Source organism: Somniosus microcephalus, chromosome 4 (assembly GCF_052327205.1).
Source record: "Somniosus microcephalus isolate GS21.2 chromosome 4, FLI_Smic_1.0, whole genome shotgun sequence".
Taxonomy (NCBI): domain Eukaryota; kingdom Metazoa; phylum Chordata; class Chondrichthyes; order Squaliformes; family Somniosidae; genus Somniosus; species Somniosus microcephalus.
Window position 1 is genome coordinate 352,258,003 of NC_140990.1, and position 25,642 is coordinate 352,283,644.

The 25,642-nt window shown below is 46.8% G+C and overlaps 1 protein-coding gene across 1 annotated transcript in view; it reads left to right on the forward strand.

The window, feature by feature from the left end:
• Positions 1 to 25,642, forward strand: part of LOC147120767 (N-terminal Xaa-Pro-Lys N-methyltransferase 2-like) — a 66,612-nt gene that overhangs the window by 34,395 nt on the left and 6,575 nt on the right. The window contains 1 exon segment of the mRNA XM_085987004.1: positions 14,694 to 14,869. Coding sequence (XP_085843130.1) covers positions 14,694 to 14,869 — 176 coding nt within the window.

The following is a 25,642-nucleotide window of genomic DNA, read 5'->3' on the forward strand; positions in this document are numbered from 1 at the left end:
AGTAGCTCAGACGAGTCACAGGAAGGCACAAAAGCAGAGCCTAAAGGTCTGGGATGTCTCAAGTTATATGGTGTAGACAAAACGGAGGACCACAGCACAATGTGGGTTAAAATGAAGGTAGCAGGCGTCGAAGTTAATATGGAGCTGGACACGGGTTCAGCCCTATCAGTAATTAATGAACAAGATTATAACAGGCTGTTCAAACGCATTCCCTTAAAGGATACGGAAATTAAATTAAAAACATATACGGGACAAAAAGTTTACCCGAAGGGAAAAATGCAAGTAACAGTTAAATACAACGGCAGAAAAGTGCCAGGACTTTATTTATACGTCCTACCAAACGGTGGACCACCACTTTTGGGTAGGGAATGGATAAGAAAAATCCATTTCGACTGGAAGTCGATACACGAGTTAAAAGTAGAGACCACCAAGGATGATACAACCATTACAAGCAGGCTGTCGAAAATATTGGCAAAAACACCAGAGGTGTTCCAACAAGGGCTGGGGACCTTAAAGGACATTAGAGCAAAAATAACTATTGCTCAAGACGCAAACCCCAAGTTTTGTAAGGCCAGACCGGTGCCTTACACCATTCGGCCAGCTGTGGAAGCAGAACTGGATGCCTTAGAGAGTGCAGGTGTCCTTACAAAGATTGAGTGGAGTGAGTGGGCCACGCCCATCGTCCCAGTTATAAAGAAATCTGCAAATAACACACCAGGGGAACCAAAGAAGGTTCGCATTTGCGGGGATTTTAAGATAACTATTAACCCAGTCCTGCACACGGTACAGTATCCGCTGCCGCGGATAGAGGACATATTCGCATCGGTAGCTGGGGGTAGACACTTTACGAAGATTGACCTTTGTCAAGCTTATTTACAGATGGAGGTGGAACAGGACTCGAAAAAGCTCCTAACGATTAACACACACAAGGGATTGTACCAGTACAATCGCCTGGTATTTGGTGTGGCGTCCGCCCCGGCAATATGGCAGAGGACCATAGAACAGGTCTTACAGGGCATTCCAGGAACGCAATGCTACCTGGATGACATCCTGGTGACAGGACAAACGGATAACGACCACCTCGCTAACCTGGAGCGAGTACTTCTGCGGTTACAACAATACGGACTCAGGGCGAGCAAGCAGAAATGTGAGTTTTTCCAGGAACGTATCTCATACTGTGGTCACATTATAGACAAGGAAGGCCTGCATAAGTCCCCGGAAAAGATCGAGGCAGTAGTGAAGGCCCCGCCCCCTGAGAATGTATCTCAGTTACGATCATTCTTAGGCCTTATAAACTATTACCATAAGTTCCTCCCGAACTTATCGTCCATTTTACATCCACTAAATTCATTGCTGCAAAGGGGAGTCTCCTGGAATTGGGACGAAGCGTCTGAGGCTGCTTTTAAAAAGGGTAAACAACTCATTACATCAAAGGAAGTGCTCGCACACTTTGACCCAAAAATGCCAATGAGGTTGGCATGTGACGCCTCCCCGTATGGTATAGGGGCAGTGTTGTCACACAAATTTCCCAATGGGACGGAGAGGCCAATAGCATTTGCCTCAAGGTCGTTAACTACAGCCGAAAGAAACTATGCGCAAATCGACAGGGAGGCCCTCAGTCTGGTGTGGGGTGTAAAAAAATTCCACCACTACCTACATGGGCAACGTTTCACACTACTGACGGATCATCAACCGTTGGTGTCGATATTTAATCCAACAAAAGGGGTGCCCCTGATGACGGCCCAAAGGCTACAGAGATGGTCACTGTTCTTAGGCGCACACCAGTACCTTATCGAATATAAGGGTACCAAACAGCATGGCAATACGGATGGCCTGTCGCGGCTACCATTGCATGCCGAGATCGAAGAGATAGTACAGGACCCCGTGGAAATATATCATACGGCTGTTATGGAACACTTGCCCATCACCAGCCAATGTATCGAGCGGGAAACACAGAACGACCCGACCCTGGCAAGGGTTTACGAATTGACCGTGAAAGGCTGGCCGGCGCAGGGTGACGCATCATTGCCGGCGTTTTCGGCAAGGAAGGACCAGTTGTCCGTCTGCCGGGGCACATTGATGTGCGGAGCCAGGGTGGTGGTCCCTCAAAAATTACAACATAAAGTGTTGCGGGACTTACACGAAGGTCATCTGGGGGGTGTCAAAATGAAAAGCCTCGCCAGAGCCTACGTCTGGTGGCCCGGCATTGACGGGGACATTGAGGAAGTAGCAAAAGCATGCCAAGGGTGCCAGATGGTACAGAACGTACCACCCCAAGCCCCACTACATCCGTGGGAGTGGCCCTCAACGCCGTGGCAAAGGATCCACGTGGACTTCGCTGGGCCCTTCCTGGATGCGATGTTCCTTATTGTAGTGGACGCCCACTCAAAATGGCCGGAGGTCATAAAGATGTCATCAACGACAGCCGAAAAGACGGTCGCAGTCTTAAGGACCATTTTTGCCCGAAACGGGGTGCCCGAGCAAGTCTGTTCGGACAATGGGCCACAATTTGTGGCAGAAGAATTTCAAGCATTCCTAAAAAGGAATGGAGTGCGACATTATATGTCCGCACCATATCATCCGTCTACAAATGGGCTGGCAGAGCGCTTTGTACAGACTTTTAAAAAGGCCATCAAGGCGATGGGGGAGGAAAGGTTGCCACTACAACACAAGGTGGACAATTTCCTATTCGCGTACCGTAATGCTGCACATACGGTGACCAACCAGGCCCCCGCCGTCATGTTCTTTAATAGAAGGTTAAGGTCTCGCCTTGAATTGCTCAGACCAAACATCCGGAGAGATGTGGAAAACCGAGTATTTCGTAGGGCTCCTGACAGACACGGAGCTTCGAGGTGGGGCAGCAAGTGTTGGCCCGTGATTATAGAAATGAAAAGTGGCGGTCTGGTACGATAAAGGCCCGCCAGGGACCTTTGATGTACACAGTGGATACAGGGGACGGCATAATCAGACGACATGCTGATCAACTTGTGGAGTCCAGAAACCCAACTGATTCACTACCTCAAACGTCTCAGCACATTGCTACAGCGGAATCACGGCCCAGCTCGTCGTTACAGAGGTCTCAGGATTGCGAGGAGTTCAGCACTTCAGTGATCTCCACGGCACAGGATGTGCCATCAGACACCGACGACTCCAGCGATGAAGTGGTGACGGAAGTACCGCCGCCTACACCGAGACCGACGAGAGAAAGACGTTATCCTAGTCGAGACAGGAGGCCTCCTCAGAGACTGAATCTATAACATGTTTCTTTTTATATATATATATAGGTAGACAACTCTGATGTAAATATGTTATGTATATTGTGTTACCAAATGTTATTAGCCCTAGTTATGGTGCATCTGTTGACTTAATTGCACGGGTACGTTTTAATTAAAAGGGGAGGAATGTTGTGTATGTAATATGTATGTTACTTTAAACCTATGGCCAGGGCGGCACTACTTTGTAGGGCGTAGTGATACCATAGTACCACTCCTGGCCATAGGGGTATAAATAGTACTGTGGGTACTGATCTCCCCTCAGTTCCTGCCTGTTGGTATTAAGTAAAGACCTACGTTGAATCTTCCAAGCTGTCTCTTCATTATTGGATTAAGTATAGACACATACTTTACAGGGACCACTGTCGTTCACAGTTTACATAAGCAATTTTGACTCGGGGAATCAGAAGTACAATTTCAAAATTGTGGGATTATAGTTAAATACTGAGGAAGACCGCAACAAAATATAAGAAGACATTAATAAACTTGCAGAATGGGCATGTATTAGGCAAATTAATTTCAATACAGATATGTGTAAAGTGTTACATTTTGGTCATAAGAATAAGGAGGCCACATACTGCTTGGATAATAAGAGTGTAAATGGAGTAGAGGAGTAAAGGGATCTGGGGTACAATACACAAATCACTAAAAGTAGCGACGCAGGTTAATAAGGCCATTAAAAAAGCAAACCAAGCACTAGGGTTCATTTCTGGATGGATAGAATTGAAAAGCAGAGAAGTGATGTTAAAGTTGTATCGAACCCTGCTTAGACCACACTGAGAGGACTGTGAACAGTTCTGGTCTCCATATTATAAAAAGGATATAGAGAAACTGGAGAAAGTGCAAAAAAGATTCACAAGGATGTTATCAGAACTGAGAGGATATACTTATCAGGAAAGACTGAACAGGCTGGGGCTCTTTTCTCTAGAAAAAAGAAAGCTGAGGGGTGACCTAATGGAGGTGTTTAAAATTATGAAGGGGTTTGACAAGGTAGATGTAGAGAAGATGTATCCACTTGTGGGAGACCAAAACTAGTGGCCATAAATATAAGATAGTCACCAATAAATCCAACAGGGAATTCAGGAAAAACTTCTTTACCCAGAGTGGGAAGAATGTGGAACTCGCTACCACAAGAAGCAGTTAAGCCAAATAGCATCGATGCATTCAAGGGGAAGCTAGATAAGTACATGAGGAAGGAGAAGGATATACTGATAGGGTTAGATGAAGAGGGGTGTAATGACATCGGTTTGTCTTGCCTGTGTTCGTTTTGCACTCATGTATATTACCCTCCCCCACACGGTGTATAGTTTCACTTCCTCTTCCCTGACTAACCTGGAAGGTTCCAGGTCTTGGCTCTTGGCTCCGCCCCTGACCTCTCTTACTTAAAGATCCCAGGATCTGTATGACTCATTCCTGTGAGCCAGTCAGTGTGTTGAGATGTTAGCTCTGATCTTAGTGATTAAAAGCCAACTTGTTAAAGTCTATAACTTCTAGTTTTGTGGTTATTGAAGGCACATCAATTTTAATCACTAAAGAATACTAGGTTGGATCGACTCCTAAAACCAGAGCGTCTGGACTTGGATCCACATTCTGCTGAAGCATCAAATCAATTTGGACACTGGCTCAAATGCTTCGAACTCTTCGCGAGGGCCTCATCCGCTAGCGAGGTAGATAAACTGAGTCTACTGACTACTCGCGTTAATCATCGGATTTATTAGTTCATCCGGGACGCCACCTCTTACACGGAGGCCATCACTATCCTGAAGGCCCAATACCAGAGGCCAGTAAACGAAGTGTACGCCAGACATCTGCTGGCTACACGCAGGCAGCGACCTGAGGAATCAATGGACGATTTCTTACAGGGCCTAAAGGACTTGGTCCGGGACTGTAACTGCAAGGCCGTGACGGCCAACGTGTACTCTGACGAATTGGTCCGCGATTCCTTCATCACGGGCCTCAAATTGAATTATATCCGGCAGAGACTGCTGGAGAAGGAGGTCCTGGACTTTAAAAAGGCAGTGGCCACTGCGCGATCGCTGGACGTGGCCCAGAAAAACTCTGACTCTTATTCTTCCGGCCATGCGGCCCTCACCGCCTCGTGCGCGCCGAGCGGGCCGCCATCTTGGAAACAGCCATCTTCCCCATCCAGGTCTCAGACCAGCTCTACACCGCCGGAGTCCCCACACAGAAGTTCACCCAGGAGTCCTACTACAGCGGCAATGTCTCGAGGCCTGAAATGCTACTTCTGCGGCCAGGCCAAGCACCCCAGACAACGATGCCCAGCGAAGGACGCTACATGCTTCAAATGTAAGAAAAAGGGGCATTTTAGCAAAGTCTGCAGGGGGAATCCGATTTCCAACTCCGTCACCGTCTCGTGCGTGCTGTGCGGGCCGCCATCTTGGGATCCGCCATCTTTTCCCGACTCAACGGCCGCCCAGGGCCCAACAGTGGCTCCGATCACGGTGGATCAATCCAGGCCACACCCGTTGACAAAATCTATGATGGACATACAGGTAAACGGGAATTTAACGAAATGTTTAATTGACTGTGGGAGTACCGAGAGTTTTATCCACCCTAGCCTGGTACGGCGGCACTCATTAACGGTAACACCTACACGGAGCAGAATTGCTATGGCTGCTAAGCCCCACACTTCGGACATTTTGGGCTACTGTGTGGTAACACTGACTGTAAAAGGCACGGACTACAAGGATTTTAAACTCCTCGTGATGCCAGAACTCTGTGTTAATGTAATCTTGGGCCTGGACTTCCAGTGCCACCACGAAAGTGTCACGCTAGCATATGGCGGGTCCCAGCCGCCACTCACAGTCTGTGGCCTATCAACCTTAAAAATCAGCCCGCCCTCTTTATTCGCTAATCTCGCTCCGAACTGTAGGCCCATAGCAACCAAAAGTAGACGGTACAGTCTGGAAGACAGACACTTTATCAAGGCGGAAGTGGACAGACTCCTGCGGGAAGGCATTATTGAATGCAGTACCAGCCCGTGGCGTGCCCAAGTAGTCATAGTTAAAAATAGCGAAAAGAAACGGATGGTAATTGACTACAGCCAGACTGTTAATATTTATACCCAGCTGGACGCCTACCCTTTACCCCGCATATCAGAAATGGTCAACCAGATTGCGCAATACCGAGTCTTCTCGACTATCGGCCTCAAATCCGCATATCACCAGCTCCCCATTAGAACGGAGGACCGCCCATACACCGCCTTTGAGGCGAACGGACACCTCTACCATTTTCTCAGAGTGCCCTTCGGGGTAACAAATGGGGTCTCGGTCTTCCAACGTGAGATGGACCGCATGGTTGACGAGAATAAACCACAAGCTACCTACCCCTATCTGGACAATGTCACTATCTGCGGGCACAACCAGCAAGACCACGATCTAAATCTTGCGAGATTTTAAAAAACTGCCCTAAAGCTGAATCTAACCTACAACGAAGACAAATGTGTCTTCAACACAACCCGTCTCTGTATCCTCGGCTGTGTGGTGGAAGATGGGGTAATTGGACCGGACCCTGACCGATTACGCCCCCTAAAGGAACTGCCCCTGCCACACAATCCCAAAGCTTTAAAAAGGTGCCTGGGATTTTTTTCGTATTATGCCCAATGGGTGCCCAATTACTCTGATAAGGCCCGACCCCTCATTAAATCAACGTCCTTCCCACTATCAGCTGAAGCTCGGGAGGCTTTCACCAGTATCAAACAGGACATTGAAAGGGCTGCACTGTGTGCAGTGGACGAAAGCATTCCCTTTCAAGTCGAAAGCGATGCGTCAGACTTTGCCTTAGCTGCGACCCTCAATCAGGCTGGGAGACCTGTGGCCTTCTTCTCCCGAACCCTTCAGGGACCTGAAATCAGGCACTCTTCTGTCGAGAAGGAGGCACAGGCTATAGTGGAGGCAGTGCGGCACTGGAGACACTACCTAGCCGGCAAACGTTTCACCCTGCTCACCGACCAGCGGTCGGTGGCTTTCATGTTTAATAACAAAGGGGGAAAATCAAGAATGACAAAATACTCAGGTGGAGGATCGAACTATCCACGTTCGACTATGATATTATGTACAGGCCGGGAGCCCTTAATGAACCCCCAGACGCCCTATCGCGGGGAATGTGTGCCAGCATTCATACGGACAAATTACAGGGTCTCCACAACGACCTCTGTCACCCAGGGGTCACCCGACTATACCATTTTATAAAGTCCCGCAATCTGCCCCACTCCATCGAGGAGGTCAGGGCAATGACCAGAGCCTGCCGCACCTGTGCGGAATGCAAGCCTCGCTTCTACAGGCCTGACCGTGCATACCTTATCAAAGCCACACGGCCATTCGAGCGCCTAAGTCTGGACTTCAAGGGACCCCTTCCCTCTGCCGACCGTAACGTATACTTCCTCAATATCATCGATGAATATTCCCGCTTCCCCTTCGCCATTCCCTGCCCAGACATGACCAGTGCCACGGTCAAGTGTCTCTGTAATCTATTCTGCATGTTTGGCATGCCGAACTACATACACAGCGATAGGGGGACGTCATTTATGAGTGACGAACTGCACCAGTTCTTGCTCTCAAAGGGGATAGCCACTAGCAGAACCACTAGCTACAACCCCCGGGGTAATGGGCAAGTGGAAAGGGAGAATGCTACTGTTTGGAAGGCTGTCACGTTAGCCTTAAAGTCAAAAGGCCTTCCGACCTCCCGCTGGCAGGAAGTCCTCCCAGACGTGCTCCACTCCATAAGGTCTCTGTTATGTACAGCCACTAACGCTACCCCTCACAAAAAGATGTTCATTTTCCCCCGGAAATCCACCTCGGGCATATCTCTACCCGCGTGGCTGACGTCTCCGGGGACAGTACTATTGCGGAAGCACGTGAGAGGCCATAAAACGGACCCCCTTGTGGAAAAGGTACAGCTCCTCCATGCAAACCCTCAGTACGCCTATATCGAATACTCTGACGGGCAAGAGGACACTGTTTCCATAAAAGACCTCGCTCCCTCGGGGAGCGGAGAGAACGATGAGAGACTACCCGAGGAAGACCTACACCAAAAAGAGACAGGACGCCCAGAGGTATCAATACCCAACTTTAACCTGGAGGACACTGCAGATAACCTGGAAGACACTGCGGAGGCCCGGACAGCGGAGGAACCAGAATCCACTCCCCTAGAGGCACCCCAACCGGCTTTGCGCCGATCACTGAGAACCGCAAAACCTCCTGACAGACTCACTTATACCAACTTTTAAGAAACATCACCCCGATGGACTAAATCTAAAGAAGGGGTGAATGTAATGAAATCGGTTTGTCTTGCCTGTGTTCGTTTTGCACTCATGTATATTACCCTCCCCCACACGGTGTATAGTTTCACTTCCTCTTCCCTGACTAACCTGGAAGGTTCCAGGTCTTGGCTCTTGGCTCCGCCCCTGACCTCTCTTACTTAAAGATCCCAGGATCTGTATGACTCATTCCTGTGAGCCAGTCAGTGTGTTGAGATGTTAGCTCTGATCTTAGTGATTAAAAGCCAACTTGTTAAAGTCTATAACTTCTAGTTTTGTGGTTATTGAAGGCACATCAAGGGGTGAGAGGTGGCTTGTATGGAGCAGAACCACCTGCATACACCAATTGGGTTCAATGGCCTGTTTCTGAGCTGTAGGCTCTATGTAAGCCTAATGATGGAGGGACATAAATCTGATGATCCTCATAATCCCTCTTGCAGGTCTCTTACTGCCCGCAGATCCCAGTTTGAAAACCATGGGGAAGCAAAGTTGGCTATTCCAGAGATTGTAGAAATATCCAGAGAACACAGTGCCCATTAAATGTGATCAGGGGCTTTGTGCTTTCTTCATAGAATTTCTAGAATAAATGAGAATATTTGTGTAAGTGTTTTAAGAGGCTGCATTTAGAAAACAGACTGTCAAATTTACACATTCCAATATGGTGACAGAATTTGGGTCCCCTGCCGTTATTGTAATAAGAACATAAGAACACAAGAAATAGGAGCAGGAGTCGGCCATACGGCCCCTTGAGCCTGCTCCGCCATTCAATAATATCATGGGTGATCTAATAAATCAATTCCACTTTCACGCCCTATCCCCATAATCCCTTGATTCCCTTAGTGCCCCAAAATCTATCAATCTTTGCCTTGAATATACTCAACGACTGAGCATCCATAGCCCTCTGGGGTAGAGAATTCCAAAGATTCACCACCCTCTGACTAAAGAAATTTCTCCTCCTCTCAGCCCTAAATGGCCGACCCTTATCCTGAGACTGTGACTCCTAGTTCTAGACTCTCCAGCCAGGGAAAACAGCATCTCTGCATCAACCCTATCAAGCCCTCTAAGAATTGTATACATTTCAATGAGATCACCTCTCATTCTTCTAGATTCCAGAGAATATAGGCCCATTCTACTCAATCTCTCCTCATAGCACAGCCCTTTCATCCCAGGAATCAATCTAGTGAACCTTTGTTGATCCCCCTCTGAGTAATAGTGATGTTTTTGAAACATTTGAAAAAGGCGCTGTCCATACAGAAACTTTTACTTCAAACTCTCATCTATGAAACCCTTCAAACAATAGCAGTGTAAGAGAGGTTACACTGTGTTGTGTATGTAACCTGTTCCACCTTAAGAGAGCTTAAGCCTGTTCCACCTTAAGAGATGTACTACTTTCTCAGGCTGCTGTAGACGTAATACCGGGGGTGAACACACCGGTATATAAGCACTGTGCAGTAATCTTGTATTCAGTGTAGTCCCTACCTCCAACCAGTAAAGACCTGTTTTATTGTTACTGATTAAGTCTGAGTATTAATTACTTGAACAACTCACAGACTTAACACTGGCGACGAGTCAGGTTCTTACCCTGCGGCAGTTATTCCACGGCGGCTTCGTCCAAAGACAGGACGTTGAAGAGAGGTTTCAATCCTCAACACCCCACTCAAAACTGAAGGGCAGCAGAAATCCTGACAGCTTCCAGCGACTGGAAGCGACAGGCATTAGGACCCTGAAGCCTCCATAACCTCGTGGGTAAGCCAGAGCCCGGGAGGGAGCGAGCAAGAGCCGCGCGAGCGGGTAAGCCAGAGCCCGGGAGGGAGCGAGCAAGAGCCGCGCGAACGGGTGAGCCAGAGGCCGGGAGCCGCTTCAAGTGCGAGGCGCAGCGCGGGCCAGCGATCGGGACCAAAGATAAGGGCCGCACTCGGGCGATCGCGGCGAAGATAAGGGCCGCACTCGGGGGCTGAAGGGAGACGGCGTCGGGGGACGGGTGAAGACCGCCAAGCGCGGGAAAACCGCCATTTTGTGGGCGGAGGACGACGGCAAGAGCGGGAAGCCGCCATCTTTGATAACAAGTAAAGAAAATAAAATCTGAGAAATTGCAAATCTACAATGCCTAAACATGGGAATATTAGCACCTTTGATAGTGACCTCGAAGATTGGGCCATATATGTTGAAAGAGTAAAAAATTATTGTAAGGCCAATAAAATTCGTGACCAAGATAAAGCTCTAACATTATTAAATTTAATGGGTGCGAAGACATACGGGCAATTGAAACACCTGTTATCACCAGATGAACCGGCGGATAAGACGTTCGATGAGATTGTTACTGTCCTGAAAGATCATCTAAACCCCACGCCGCTGATGCTAGCGGAACGATTTAAATTTTACGACAGAAGGCAGCTACAGCATGAAAGCAATGCTGAATATTTGCTGGAATTGCGTAAATTAGCGAAATATTGCCAGTTTGGAACGGGACTGACAGATGCACTACGAGACAAATTTGTGTGTGGTTTATTTAAACAGGATACACAAAAGCGACTGCTCGAGGAGAATGAGCTGACGCTTGAGAAGGCGGTCACTATGGCAGCAGCACACGAAGCCGCAGCGAGAGGCACGGCAGTAATGCAGCTACGGTCACCGGAGCTCAGTGCACACAAATTGGGTGTGAGTTCTGGCAAATGTTATCGTTGTGGAAAGACAACGCATGATCAGAACCAGTGTTGGTTTAAAAACCAAGAATGTAGAACTTGTGGTAGGCTTGGACATATAGCTAGAGTATGCAGGTCAGGGAAGAAGACCAGCAACAAGAAGTCACCGCAAGGAAAATACGCAAAAGTACACAAGGTGGCCGAACAGGAGTCCGATTCAGACGCTAGCAGTAATGAACTGGCTGGCTTAAGCAGTATTGAACTGGCTAGCTTAAGGGTACTCAACGTTGGTAAGGGTGCAGACCTCCAGACAATTTGGGTTACTCTTCAGATAGAAGGAGTCCAAGTAAAAATGGAATTGGACACTGGATCGGCATTGTCGGTCATGAATAAGAAAGATTACAGAAGGTTATTCCAACATATTCCCCTACAGGATACGGAGATTATATTGACAACCTACACGGGGCAGAGAGTGTACCCCATCGGGACAATAAAGGTTGCAGTGGCCAACAAGGGCGAAGGAAGTCAAATAATGGACTTATATGTGCTACCGGAGGGAAGTCCACCACTACTAGGCCGGGAGTGGTTTAGAAACATAAATATGGACTGGCATTCGCTAAAAGCCATAAAGAGTGAGAACTCGGTGCAGATAATCAGCCCGGACTCTAGAACTGATGATGGTAAGACCAAACCATGTGCAAAAGACAAAGTTTCAGCACAGAATTCCACTGAGCAACAACAACATAGTTTAACAGAGAATTCTGAGTCTGTCAAGTCTACTGATATGCACATTTTTGAGGGACACTGGGCTCGAACTCAACTCCATTTCAAACTACAACAGCAATTAGAACAAATGATTCGCCGTTTTGAGCAAGAGATGAATGAAATAAAAAAGTTCTTTGTTACAGAGTGGGAGAATCTGGAAAGGCAACAGAAGCAACTGATGGAGAAAATGGAGCAGGAGCACACCAACCATCTGCGCGAGGAGGCCGAACGAATCAAAGCTGATTCAGGTTCTGAAGGTGCGTGCCATAATCTGGTGTCAGAAGAGTTAACGGTCAGCCAACTCCTTCATATGCTGAGGGACAAGACTCTGAAATGGGAAAAACTTGAACACGAGCTGCGATCTTCAAAGGAAAAGGGTTCGGAGCTCTCAAAAGTCATTGAGATGGCTGATGTGACGACACAGACTGAAACGACTGCAACAGAGCAGCCATTGGATGCCAAAAGTACGCTGACTCATGTCAATGTAGAACAACAGACCGCTGAAACAGCTGCTCCGGTAGAGGGATTGCATAGTCCAATCAATCAATCTCCAAAGGAAGTTGAAGTATTAAAATCACAAATGAGGTCACTAATAAACGACTTGCTGAAAGCCCAGAAAAAGCTGGATGCAGAGGTACACATGAAGAAGTCTCTTCAGGAAAGATGTCTGGATTTAGAACAAGAGCTGGCTAACGTCCAGCTGGGTATGGAGGAAATAGACGACCCTCTCGCTGACCTGTCGGACGACTCCGAATATTACTATGTCCTGTCCTGCCCAACTTGTAACTTCGACTCCCACCATACAGAAATCATGGAGGAGCACCGAAAGTCTACGGAACATCGGGAGAAGGTGGCTCTACTACGAAAAAAGGAGGAAGAGAAGGAGGAACTGCGCATGCAGCTGGCAGCTGTGGCAGCTGACAATGGAGCCCAGAGAGTCTCCAAGAAGCAGAAAAGGAAAAGTAAAAACAGAAGATGACCCATCTGAACCATTATCACCTCTACCAGATCACACACGTGGTCCCTCCGAACGGAGCCAAATTAGTTCGGAAGTTCAAGCTGTTAAATCCATGAAAGGACTATTGAATGAGTAACGTGAACCGACTACACCACAGAGATTGAATCTGTGAACTGTTTTCCGCAGAGACTGAATCTGTGATATGTTACGTTAAACATGAAGTTATATATGTATATATGTTATTACGTTATGTTAAATGGGGGGGATGACTATAAAGCTAAGAAGGGAGGAGTGTTGTGTATGTAACCTGTTCCACCTTAAGAGAGCTTAAGCCTGTTCCACCTTAAGAGATGTACTACTTTCTCAGGCTGCTGTAGACGTAATACCGGGGGTGAACACACCGGTATATAAGCACTGTGCAGTAATCTTGTATTCAGTGTGGTCCCTACCTCCAACCAGTAAAGACCTGTTTTATTGTTACTGATTAAGTCTGAGTATTAATTACTTGAACAACTCACAGACTTAACACACTGGACTTAAAATGCACTATTCTTTTGAACAGACTCAAGGCAGTGACAATGTTAACAATTGTGTCTGTTCTTTTTGTCATGATGTTCCCTGCCCTCCATTTTTATATATTTTCTTCCCCTGTGTTTTAGTCTTTCTGGCCAGGCAATGAAGCATTTACTGAACAAGCTGAGAGACGCCATCTCGTCTCATTTTGAATACCTCTTAATGTCTCTTCACTTCTCTTTTGTTCTCTCATCCCCATTTCCCAGCCCCCAAACTGGCCTTTTAATCTGTTTCATTTCCTGTGCTTTTTCAGTCCTGACGAAGGGTTTCGACCTGAAACGTTGACTCTATTTCTCTCTCCACGGATGTTGCCTGGCCTGCTGAGTTTTTCCAGCATTTTCTGTTGTTATCACTACATAACATATGTATGAAAAGCTGAGTTTGTTTGGTTCACTTTTTTTTAAAATTCATGTAAGAACAGCAACACCCTTGCCTAACTCCAGCTGGGTGTCTTCACATGGCGTTGCCGTATGGATTGATGGTGCGATTATATTTTGATGGCAGAGTCTGCCTGCTCACACATGGAGAAAAAAACAAAAGCTCCAAAAATGAGCTGAGAAAAGCACCATCCTTACAAAAACAGACATGTGGAGATGGAGGTACAGGGTGATAAATCACTGCCAAATGCTAAACTTTGAATGTCTTTGGTCCTTAACCATTAAACACCAATTTTGATTGAAGCTAAGGGGACATTAATGCTTTCAATTGTTTGAAACTACACCGTATATCTTCTTGTCCAAAAATCCAATTCATTTATCTAATATTCTACTTCCCAGCCATTTTCACTGGGAAGTAAAGTGCTAATATATTTGCTGCACGGCAAAAACTTTAAATAAACACAAGCTTGGTTTGTTGATGGAGTGTGATGAGTAGTTTTGAATAATCTTATATTTTTTAAAATACATGATATATATCAGGCGTGGCAACTTCAAGCTAATGGGTGATTTCATGAATAGCACTCAAAAAATAACCTTAACTCAGTTTTTGTCTGGCAACATCTCATTGTAAAGTTTATTTGCAAACTATTTGGACAAGTATTGTGGCATATTACAAACCTTTTCCTCTGCTGGCGCTCTAATTGAGGCTTACAAACGAACAAGTGAAACAATGAATGAGAGAGAGAGAGAATGTTAAATGACAAGCTTGGTAAACAGCTTAAATTCTTTTCATACAAGCATAATTTATATTTTTGTTTTTTCTTTCAGTGAAACTGTTCACTTTGACAAGTGAAGTTATTAATGGTGAAATGCAGTTCTACGCCAGAGCTAAACGCTTCTATGAAGAGGTGCCAGCAACAGAGGAGGGTATGATGGGAGACTTTTTGGAACTGAACAGCATAGATGTGGAGGCCTCCAGTATGTTTCTGAGGAAGTTTGTAGGAGTAAGTTCAATGCTGCAGCTACATATAGTTAACACACACTGTAAATAATGTATGTCAAAAGAGCATTGTTACATAAAAGCACTTCTATATACTTAAATCAATATGGTAGTAATTTCTAGGCTAACTTAAGTATAATTCAGGAGTGGCACTTACTGTGACACTACTTAACTCTTTAAAAAAATGTGAATTTTGTATCCCTTAAAGTGAGGTATGCCAGAGTTAGAGAATAGAGCACAAAAGTTTGGAGCCATGCCAGGAAGGTCCCAGGTTCAGTCTCAGTCTGTACTGAGTTAGTTGTAGGGGAGCTTAAATCAGCCAGGGGTTCCATTCCTCATTGCTAGCCATCAAACCCTATTTGTATGTGTGGATATTTGTATGTGAGAACAGAATCAGACTCAGCTGTGATACCCCCATGATTGAATAGCTTGCCATCACTGTCAGGTCTCATGCAGCAACAACAAAGAAATGTGCATTTTTATAGCATCTTTGATTAAATAAAATATCCCAAAACACTTTCTAGGGATGAAACAAATTAACCAGACACCAAGCAGTGGTTGGAAAAGGATTAGGGGTTGGTGACCAAAGGCAAGGGAGGTAGAGATAGGTTTTAAGGAGGCATTTGAAGGAGCAGTGAGAGCTCGCAAAGTGGGGAGTTTAGGGCGAGAGTGCCAGAGAGGTGCTGAAATGACTGAAGGTTCTACCACTGAAGACGGAGAGAGGTGGGAGCTGAAAAGGAAGCCAGAGTCAGAAAGCAGAGAGTGCATGCTGGAACACAGGGAGGTTGAAGAGGTAGGGCGTGATTAGGTCATGGATGGAGCAGATATGGAAAGGACTTAGAAATTGCATTGGGATGGGGAGCCAAAGAAGCTTGGTAAGAATAGGGCAGCACAACTTAATATGAAATTGTATATGGGCAGTGGAGTTTTGGATAAGTTGCAATTTGTGAAGGGTGGAACTCAGGAGAACATTGGAGTAACCAAGTCTTGATGCGATAAGGCATAAATAAGCATTTCAGTAGCAATGGGAGTGAAGTATGGATGCAAGTGGATGAGGTTGCACAAATCAAAATAGATGGCCTTGGCAGTAGCAAGAATGTGGGATTTGAAGCGTAGCTTAGGATTAAACTGTGGTTGCTTCAATCAAGCTCAGCCAAAATGGGCATTGGAGGAGATAAATGGATTTAGAAGCTAAGGTCTGGAGATTTTGGTGGGAGCCAAACAGGATAGCTTCAATCTTGCTGATGTTGAGTTAAAGGAAATTGTTGCTCATACAGGAATTGATGCCAGCTAATCAATTGGGCAGCACAGCGGTGGTCAAGGAATCGGGGGTGGCGGCGGAGTGCAGGGTATGGTGGTAGAGAGGCAGATCTGGGTGTCATCAATATACACATAAAAGCTGACCCAATCCCAACAAATTAAGTCACCAAGGGGCAGTATGTAGACAAGGAAATGAAGATGGCAAGAATGGAGGGTTGAGGCTTGTAATGTATATACCTTTAAGGGGGGAACGATCTTTTACAGCTCATGTATACTGCAGTACCGGCAGTTACCACACCTGTATATAGTACTGAGTAGTAATCTGTACAGATCAGTTCCAGTGTGAGCCACGTTGAGTAAACACCTGTTGTACCGTTCTCCTGCAGTCTGTGTCTTATTATACACAGACACAACATTGGCGACAAGGCAAGTTCGAACCTACCTGCAACTCTGCATCACCTCCCAGGGATTCCTTCCTGGAGATCAGTGGATTGGAGGTCAAGGCCAGAGACTCGGGCGTCGACCACGGGCAACCGCCCAGTCATCCAGCAGAGACTCGAGAATTGCAGGGGAGGCTGTCGAGAGCCAGGCTTGGCTTTCCAGTCGAGGTGGTCCAGCGAAACGGGCTGGCAACAGATAGTGCGCAGACCCTTCCTGGGCAGCGGCGGGCTAGAGCCCGACTGAGCGGCACAGCAAAGGGCTGAGCAGCGTCGACGGGGGAGAGAGAAGGGCAGAGCACACAGGGCGCAGCCGGTGTTCAGGGGCCGAGCAGCGTCGAAGAGAGGGAGAGAGAGACGCGCAGAAACCCGCGAGGCGCCGCCATTGCCACGAGGACCGCCGAGAGCGGCGTTGGCAGCAGCGCAGGAGAAGCGCGCGAAACCTACAGGGCGCCACCATTGCCACGAGAACCGCCGGGAGCGGCGTTGGCAGCAGCGGGGGAGGAAGGAAAGCACGGGAGACGCCATTTTAAGCCATTGGGAGATGCCATTTTAAACCACACCCAAAATGCCGAAGAGTGGCAGTATCACGTTTGACAATGAAGTCGAAGATTGGACTACATATGTCGAACGAATAGAGGTATACTGCAAGGCAAATGAGGTGTCAGATGACAAGAAAGCGTTGGTATTGTTAAATTTAATGGGTGCAAAGACGTATGGTTTATTACGAAATCTAGTAACCCCAACGAAGCCATTGGAAAAGAGTTTTGAAGACATAGTAACGATACTACAGGAACATTTAAACCCCACACCGCTGCTGATAGCAGAAAGGTTCAAGTTTCACAAACGGAACCAGCATAAGGATGAAAGCAATGCTGATTATTTAACAGAACTGCGCAAACTATCGAAACACTGCCAGTTTGGAGCGGGACTGGCAGATACCTTAAGGGACAAGTTTGTGTGTGGGCTTCAAAGTGAAGGAACCGAGAAACGGCTTTTATCTGAAAAGGACCTTACGCTGGAAAAGGCTTTCAGCATTGCGGTATCATATGAAGCAGCAGCACGGGGCACTGCAGAGATACAACAGAGACCGCAAGAATATGGCACAAAGGAAATGTCATATAGAACAGAGAAGTGCTATCGCTGCGGCAGAACAACACACGACCAGAATGATTGCTGGTTCAAAGACAAAGTGTGCAGACAGTGTGGAAAAGTAGGACACATAGCACGAGTCTGCAGGTCGGGAAAGAAAACCAGCAATAAGAAACCTACCAAAGAAAAGTACAAGAAGGTACATAAGATGACGGAGAATAGTTCAGACGAACAAAAGAGTGATAACGACTCCGAAAGCAGGGAACTGAGTTGTCTGAAACTACATAATGTGATCACAACGGAGGATCACCGAACCATTTGGGTCACTCTCAAGATAGCAGGAGTCCAGGTAAAGATGGAATTGGACACAGGATCAGCCCTAACAGTCATAAACCGACGGGACTACGAGCGGCTATTCTCACACATACCCTTGAGAGACACAAAAATTATTTTGAAGACGTACACGGGGCAAAAAGTCTACCCCAAAGGAAAAATAAGGGTGACCGTTATATATAACGGTAAGGAAACACCAAAACTAGACCTGTATGTATTGCAAGATGGAGGACCACCATTACTGGGACGTGAATGGATCCGGAAAATACAACTGGATTGGCATTCCATACAGGCACTGACTGTGGCTGACAAAAAGGATGACGACGTCACACCTGGGTGACTGTCAAAGATCCTAACTGACGCGAAAGAAGTGTTCCAGCAAGGACTCGGAACACTAAAAGGCATGACAGCGACGATTAAAATTGAAGAAAACGCAAGCCCAAAATTTTTTAAGGCCAGACCGGTACCTTATGCGATCCACCCAGCCGTCGAAGCAGAGCTGGAGAGTCTAGAACGTTCAGGTGTATTGTCCAAGGTAGACTGGAGCGAGTGGGCTACACCCATCGTCCCTGTGATGAAAAAGTCGTTGAGCAGCACGCCTGGGGAACCAAGGAAGGTTCGCATCTGTGGGGACGTTAAGATAACAGTGAACCCGGTCCTTCACACCGTACAATATCCACTTCCGCGGATTGAAGATATTTTCGCCTCGCTATCTGGAGGGAAACGCTTCACTAAGATTGATCTGGCCCAGGCGTATCTGCAAATGGAGGTAGAAGAAGCATCAAAAAAATACCTCACAATCAACACCCATAAAGGTCTCTACCAATACAACTGGCTGGTATTCGGGGTAGCATCAGCTCCGGCTATTTGGCAGAGGGCAATGGAACAAGTCCTGCAAAGGATCCCAGGGACCCAGTGTTATTTGGACGACATCCTGGTCACGGGCGAAAATGACAGTGATCACCTTGCCAACCTGGAGCAGGTGCTCACTAGATTGCAGGAATATGGGCTCCGAGCTAACCGCCCCAAATGCGAGTTTTTTAGAAAACAGATCTCGTATTGTGGCCACGTTATCGATAAAGAGGGGTTACATAAGTCCCCAGAGAAGATTGAGGCAGTAGTCAAGGCTCCAGCACCGGAAAATGTGTCACAACTGAGGTCGTTCCTCGGGCTGGTAAACTACTACCATAAGATCTTGCCAAATTTGTCTACAATACTACACCCACTGAACACCCTACTGCAAACTGGGGTGCCATGGAAGTGGAGTGACGAATGTAGATGAGCTTTCCAGAAGAGCAAAACACTAATCACATCGAAAGAGGTATTGGCCCATTACAACCCGGCATTACCAATTCGGTTGGCATGTGATGCGTCACCCTACGGCATTGGAGCGGTGCTGTTGCACAAATTCTAGGACGGCTCAGAGAGGCCAATAGCCTTTGCGTCACGATCACTAACCTCATCCGAGCGTAACTATGCCCAGATTGACAGCGAGGCCCTCAGCCTAGTGTGGGGAGTGAAAAAGTTCAATCACTATCTGCACCAGCAGAAATTCACCTTGCTCACTGATCACCAGCCTCTTGTCTCCATTTTTAATCCGAAGAAGGGCGTTCCGGTGATGACTGTGCAACGACTACAAAGATGGTCACTTTTTCTTGGGGCGCATCACTATGAGATTGAATATAAGGGCACGAAACAGCATGGAAATGCTGATGGGCTATCACGCCTGCCACTGCCTACTGTGGAGGAAGCACCAGCAGTGGATCCTGTCGAAATATTCCATTCGACTATCGTTGAATACCTACCGGTAACTAACGCTTGTATCGAAAAGGAAACCCGAAATGACCCGACACTGTCTCGGGTATATGATTTGACGGTGAAGGGATGGCCAGCACATGGCGACTCACTGTTGCCAGCATTCTTGACAAGGAGAGAACAGCTGTCAGTGTGCCGGGGGACCTTGATGTGTGGATCCCGAGTGGTAATTCCACCCAAGGTAAGGGATAGAGTGCTCAATGAGCTTCATGAGGGTCATCTGGGAGGGGTAAAAATGAAAAGCCTAGCTTATGTGTGGTGGCCGGGAATCGATAAACAAATCGAGGACCTGACCAAGAGCTGCTCAGGATGCCAGAAAGTCCAAAATGCACCACCACAGGCCCCTCTACACCCATGGGAGTGGCCCTCATCTCCATGGCAACGGGTGCATATTGATTTTGCTGGTCCATTCATGGACTCAATGTTTTTAATAGCCGTGGATGCGCACTCAAAAGGGCCTGAGGTCATCAAAATGTCCTCCACCACCACGGAGAAAACTATTGCAGTCCTACGGACCATTTTTGCCAGGAATGGCTTGCCAGAACAGATTTGCTCCGACAACGGACCACAGTTTGTGTCCGAAGAGTTCCGGAGGTTCTTGAAAAAGAATGGGGTAAGGCATTACACATCCGCCCCGTATCATTCAGCCACAAATGGATTGGCTGAGAGGTTCGTACAAACCTTTAAGAAGGCAATAAAGGCTATGTACAATGACAACATTCCGCTGCAGCACAAGATGGACAATTTCCTGTTCGCCTACCGGAATGCGACACATGCAGTCACCAACCAGGCCCCAGCCATGATGTTCTTTAACCGAAGGTTAAGATCTCGCCTGGATTTGCTCAGACCAAACGTACGAAGAGATGTTGAGAGTAAGCAATTCCAGCACATCCATGAGAAGCCAACAAGGAGCTTCAATGTAGGGCAGCCAGTCTTGGCCCGTGACTACCGAACAGAAAAATGGCAGCCAGGAACGATATGCACACGGCAGGGCCCACTAATGTACACAGTGGACGTTGGGGAGAGCATCGTGAGATGCCATGCTGACCAGATCCTAGAGTCACAGGAACAAGTCAACCCCATGCCTCGCCCATACGTACCTGGTGATGAACCCGACGTACAGGTCGCATCTACCCCAGAAACAGTAGCATCGAAAGCTGATGAACCAACCGACGACAGGGGGCCAGAATCGCCTCTGCACCAAGAGCAAGACACTCGGGAAAGGCGCTATCCAGAAGGGATCAGGAAGACTCCCCAAAGACTGAATATATAAATAGACTATTTTCAGCTAATGTTGCATGTTAAAAGTGTTAATTGTAATTAGTTTGATATTTAATTGTTAAATGAGTGTTATGGTACTGTTAATCTAAAAGGGGAGGAATTGTAATGTATATACCTTTAAGGGAGGAACTATCTTTTACAGCTCATGTTGGTCCCTTAGAGGATGAGACCGGGAAATTAATGGTGGGAAATATGGAGATGGCAAAAACACTGAATGAATATTTTACATCAGTCTTTACAGTAGAAGACACTAAGAATATCCCAACACTGGACAAACAGGGGGCTAAAGGGGGGGAGGAGCTAAACACGATCAAAATCACTAAGGAAGTGGTACTCGGTAAAATAATGGGACTCAAGGCGGATAAATCACCTGGACCTGATGGCTTACATCCTAGGGTCTTGAGGGAAGTGGCGGTAGGGATTGTGGATGCATTGGTAATAATTTTCCAAAACTCCCTGGACTTGGCAAAGGTCCCAGCAGACTGGAAAACTGCTAATGTAACACCCTTATTTAAAAAGGGCAGTAGACAGAAGGCTGGAAACTATAGACCGGTTAGCCTAACATCTGTGGTAGGTAAAATTTTGGAGTCCATTATTAAGGAGACAGTAACAGGACATTTGGATAATCATAATTTAATGGGGCAAAGTCAGCATGGTTTTATGAAGGGGAAGTCATGTTTGACAAATTTGCTGGAGTTCTTTGAGGAAGTAACGTATAGGGTGGATAAAGGGGAACCAGTGGACGTAGTGTATTTAGACTTCCAAAAGGCATTTGACAAGGTGCCACACAAAAGATTATTGCTTAAGATAAAAAATCACGGGATTGGGGGTAATATTCTGGCATGGATAGAGGATTGGCTATCTAACAGAAGGCAGAGAGTTGGGATAAATGGTTCATTCTCAGACTGGCAATCAGTAACTAGTGGTGTTCCACAGGGGTCAGTGCTGGGTCCCCAACTCTTTACAATCTATATGAACGATTTGGAGGAGGGGACCGAGTGTAACATATCAAAGTTTGCAGATGATACTAAGATCGGAGGGAAAGTAGTGAGTGAGGAGGACATAAAAAACCTGCAAGGGGACATCGACAGGCTAAGTAAGTGGGCAGAGATTTGGCAGATGGAATACAATACTGGAAAGTGTGAGGTTATGCACTTTGGCAGGAAAACTCGTAGAGCAAGTTATTATCTTAATGGCAAGAAACTGGAAAGTACTGAAGTACAAAGGGATCTGGGGGTCCTGGTGCACGAAACTCAAAAGGTTAGTATGCAGGTGCAGCAAGTGATTAAGAAGGCCAATGGAATGTTGGCTTTCATTGCTAGGGGGATAGGATATAAAAATAGGGAGGTATTGCTTCAGTTGTACAAGGTATTGGTGAGACCGCACCTGGAATACTGCGTACAGTTTTGGTGTCCATACTTAAGAAAGGACATACTTGCTCTCGAGTCAGTACAAAGAAGGTTCACTCGGTTAATCCCGGGGATGAGGGGATGGACATATGAGGAGAGGTTGAGTAGATTGGGACTCTACTCATTGGAGTTCAGAAGAATGAGAGGCGATCTTATTGAAACATATAAGATTGTGAAGGGGTTGGATCGGGTGGATGCGGGGAAGATGTTCCCAATGATGGGTGAAACTAGAACTAGGGGGCATAGTCTTAGAATAAGGGGCTGCTCTTTCAAAACTGAGATGAGGAGGAACTACTTCACTCAGAGGGTGGTAGGTCCATGGAATATGCTGCCCCAAAAAGCTGTAGAAGCTACATCATTACATAAATTTAAAACAGAAATAGACAGTTTCCTCGAAGTAAAGGGAATTAAGGGTTACGGGGAGCGGGCAGGAATTTGGACATGATTCTAGGTTCGGATCGGTCGTGGCCCTGTGGGTAGCGGAGCGGGCCCAGGGGCCGTGTAGCCTGATCCTGCTCCTATTTCATGTGTCTAATTCTGTTAGATTCAGGAGATGGTTCTGTGATAGTGGATTGGCGGTTAGGATCAGATCAGCCATGATCTTATTGAATGGCGGAGCAGGCTCGAGGTGCCGATTGGCCTACTCCTGCTCCTATTTTTATGTTCTTATGCTGCAGTACCGGCAGTGACCACACCTGTATATAGTACTGAGTAGTAATCTGTACAGATCAGTTCCAGTGTGAGCCACGTTGAGTAAACACCTGTTGTACCGTTCTCCTGCAGTCTGTGTCTTATTATACACAGACACAACAAGGCTCACCCAATGTGACCATGTGGGGTGGAAAAAGAGGCCATTGCAAGAGTCATGCTGACTGTGTTGCAACAGGTAGAAGCAGAACCAGGCTCGGGCAGTGCCATAGAGGAGACACAATGGAGATTAAATGGTCGCCGATGTCAAATGCCACAGAGAGATCAAGGAAAATAAGGAGACATTGCCGACCGCAGTTGTAGTCACAAAGGATGACTCTGGTGACTTTGACCAACGCAGTCTTGGGCAGCTGGTAACAGGAGCAGATAATGAGTGGCATGGTGAGCAGCACAATTCACCATAGCATGTGTGAGTATGTTGCCACCATCATCCTAACCATAACACGGACACACACCAATGACTGGTGAATTCTGCTGCTCATCATGCCAATTGTAAGGAGTTCCTGGTAGCTGTCTATTGATGGCTTGTTAGTTGTCTAACAAACCACATAATAACTATCATTCTTGGCGATGGCAGGAGATGAGCTGACTCCAAGGTGGCATGCCTGGCAATGGAAGTTTGGAACCAAACCAGTGCTCTGTGGCAGACTCAGTAATCTAATATTTGAGGCTTGGTGGGTCACAGTACACAAGGACACTGTTGATGTTTGAACAGTGAATCTGTCTTTCTAATGGAACCTGGGAGAGTAGATCTGTCACAAGAGGCTGGGAGTTTTTGGACCTAGCTCCAGATAACCCTGAAAACAAATGCCATAATAAATAAGATGGTCCTGGCTGGACAGTCAGAAGCTTACCAGTGGCCTGTACTGGTAGTATGCACAGTTATAAACTCCAGTACTAAGCCTGTGCACACCTGGGGGACTTTAAGCCTTGGCTTTATCAAGTTACACTTAAGCTCTCTGGACTTAGGTAAGTGAGGTATGTCCCTACGGGTGAGCGTGCTCAATTCATATCGGGCAAACTGAAACTCTACCTCTGGTGAATTTCTCAGTAGTTTGGCTTTGAGTCTCTTAAGCATGGTTTTTGAATGTGTCAGATCTTCAAATAAACAAAAGAAAACTTATACATAATTGCTCACCTGCCTTCTTGGCTGCATGGAGTCTACAGAAGAATGTAGAAAATACAGGGGAGCGGGTTAGGAAACAAGGGTGCCATGCTCGTAAAGAAGATGATAATGTAGAGATAAATAGAAATGTATAATAAAAAGGTTAAATAAAAACAAACCGCTGCAAATCCGCAGCAGGTCAATCAATGTCCCAAAGAGAAAGATCGTGCAATGCCTCTGCTTTTCAGATGATGGGTTATACGCAAAGGGGGAAAAATTCTGTTGTTTGCGCCTCCCGTTAGCGCCTTAAGAGGGCGCTAATGGGGTGCAAAGCAACTAGCGCCCGGGCGCGGCGATGTTTGCGCCGCTCACGAAATTAACTAGACATTTTGCGGCGGCGCTAAACACTGCCGCCACGATCTCCTGCGCCGGCAGATTGTGATGTCAGTCGAGTGCGCAACGCCCCGTTAGCACCCCGGACCGGATATTGAGTGGCGCCCCCTGCCTTACCGCCTGCCGTTAGCAACGACAGGTTGAGGGGAGCATTATGCTGTCAGAAAGGGACTTGGGGAGCACTATTTAAAGGCGACCGCTTCCTGCCTTTTTTTGTCGGTGACATTTTTGCACCACGCATTCTGAGAGAGAGAGAGACTTCTGGAGAGATTCGACACTGTGTGAAGGAGTTTTGAGTACTGAGCAGCACTTTGCAGGTTTATTTTGATTTGCCCTTCCTTGCTTCGCCAGCGCTCTGAGGTAGCGCCTCGCTCCTCGGCCTTTGCGCCTTAAGACAGGTGTGAAGCGCCTGATTTAGCGCTCCAATCACCTCCAGGGGCGATAAAAGCCAAGTTTGCTGTCGGAGGCGATAATTAGCGCCAGGCGCTAAACTTTGCGCACGGCCGATAACGGCGCCCCAAATGGGGCGATACCGAATTTTTCCCCCAAACTGTTAACCTATCTCTCTTCTCCCAAGACAATGATGGACCCAGCATCCATCATTGTCACCTCATAAGAAGCATTGTTTGCCAATATTCAAAAATGTCCTTTTATATTTACTCTCCTATACACCAATGGCACGACCTGTGTATTTTCAAATTCAGAAACTATCACACTCCTTCCTTTCTGGCCAGTCTTCCACCAGTCACACATACACAAAGCTGCAGCCACACTTTGCCCGGCAAATAATAGTAAACTCTGCTGTGCTGAATCATCACTCAAAGGTCAAAAGGCTAAAAGTGGCTAATTGACAATTTTTGTGCTCTCAGAGCCTAATCTATTTTCAGTCCTTGATGTGGAGCTCCCTCAGCCAGCTGCCTTCCTCTGTCAAAGTGGAGAACCCA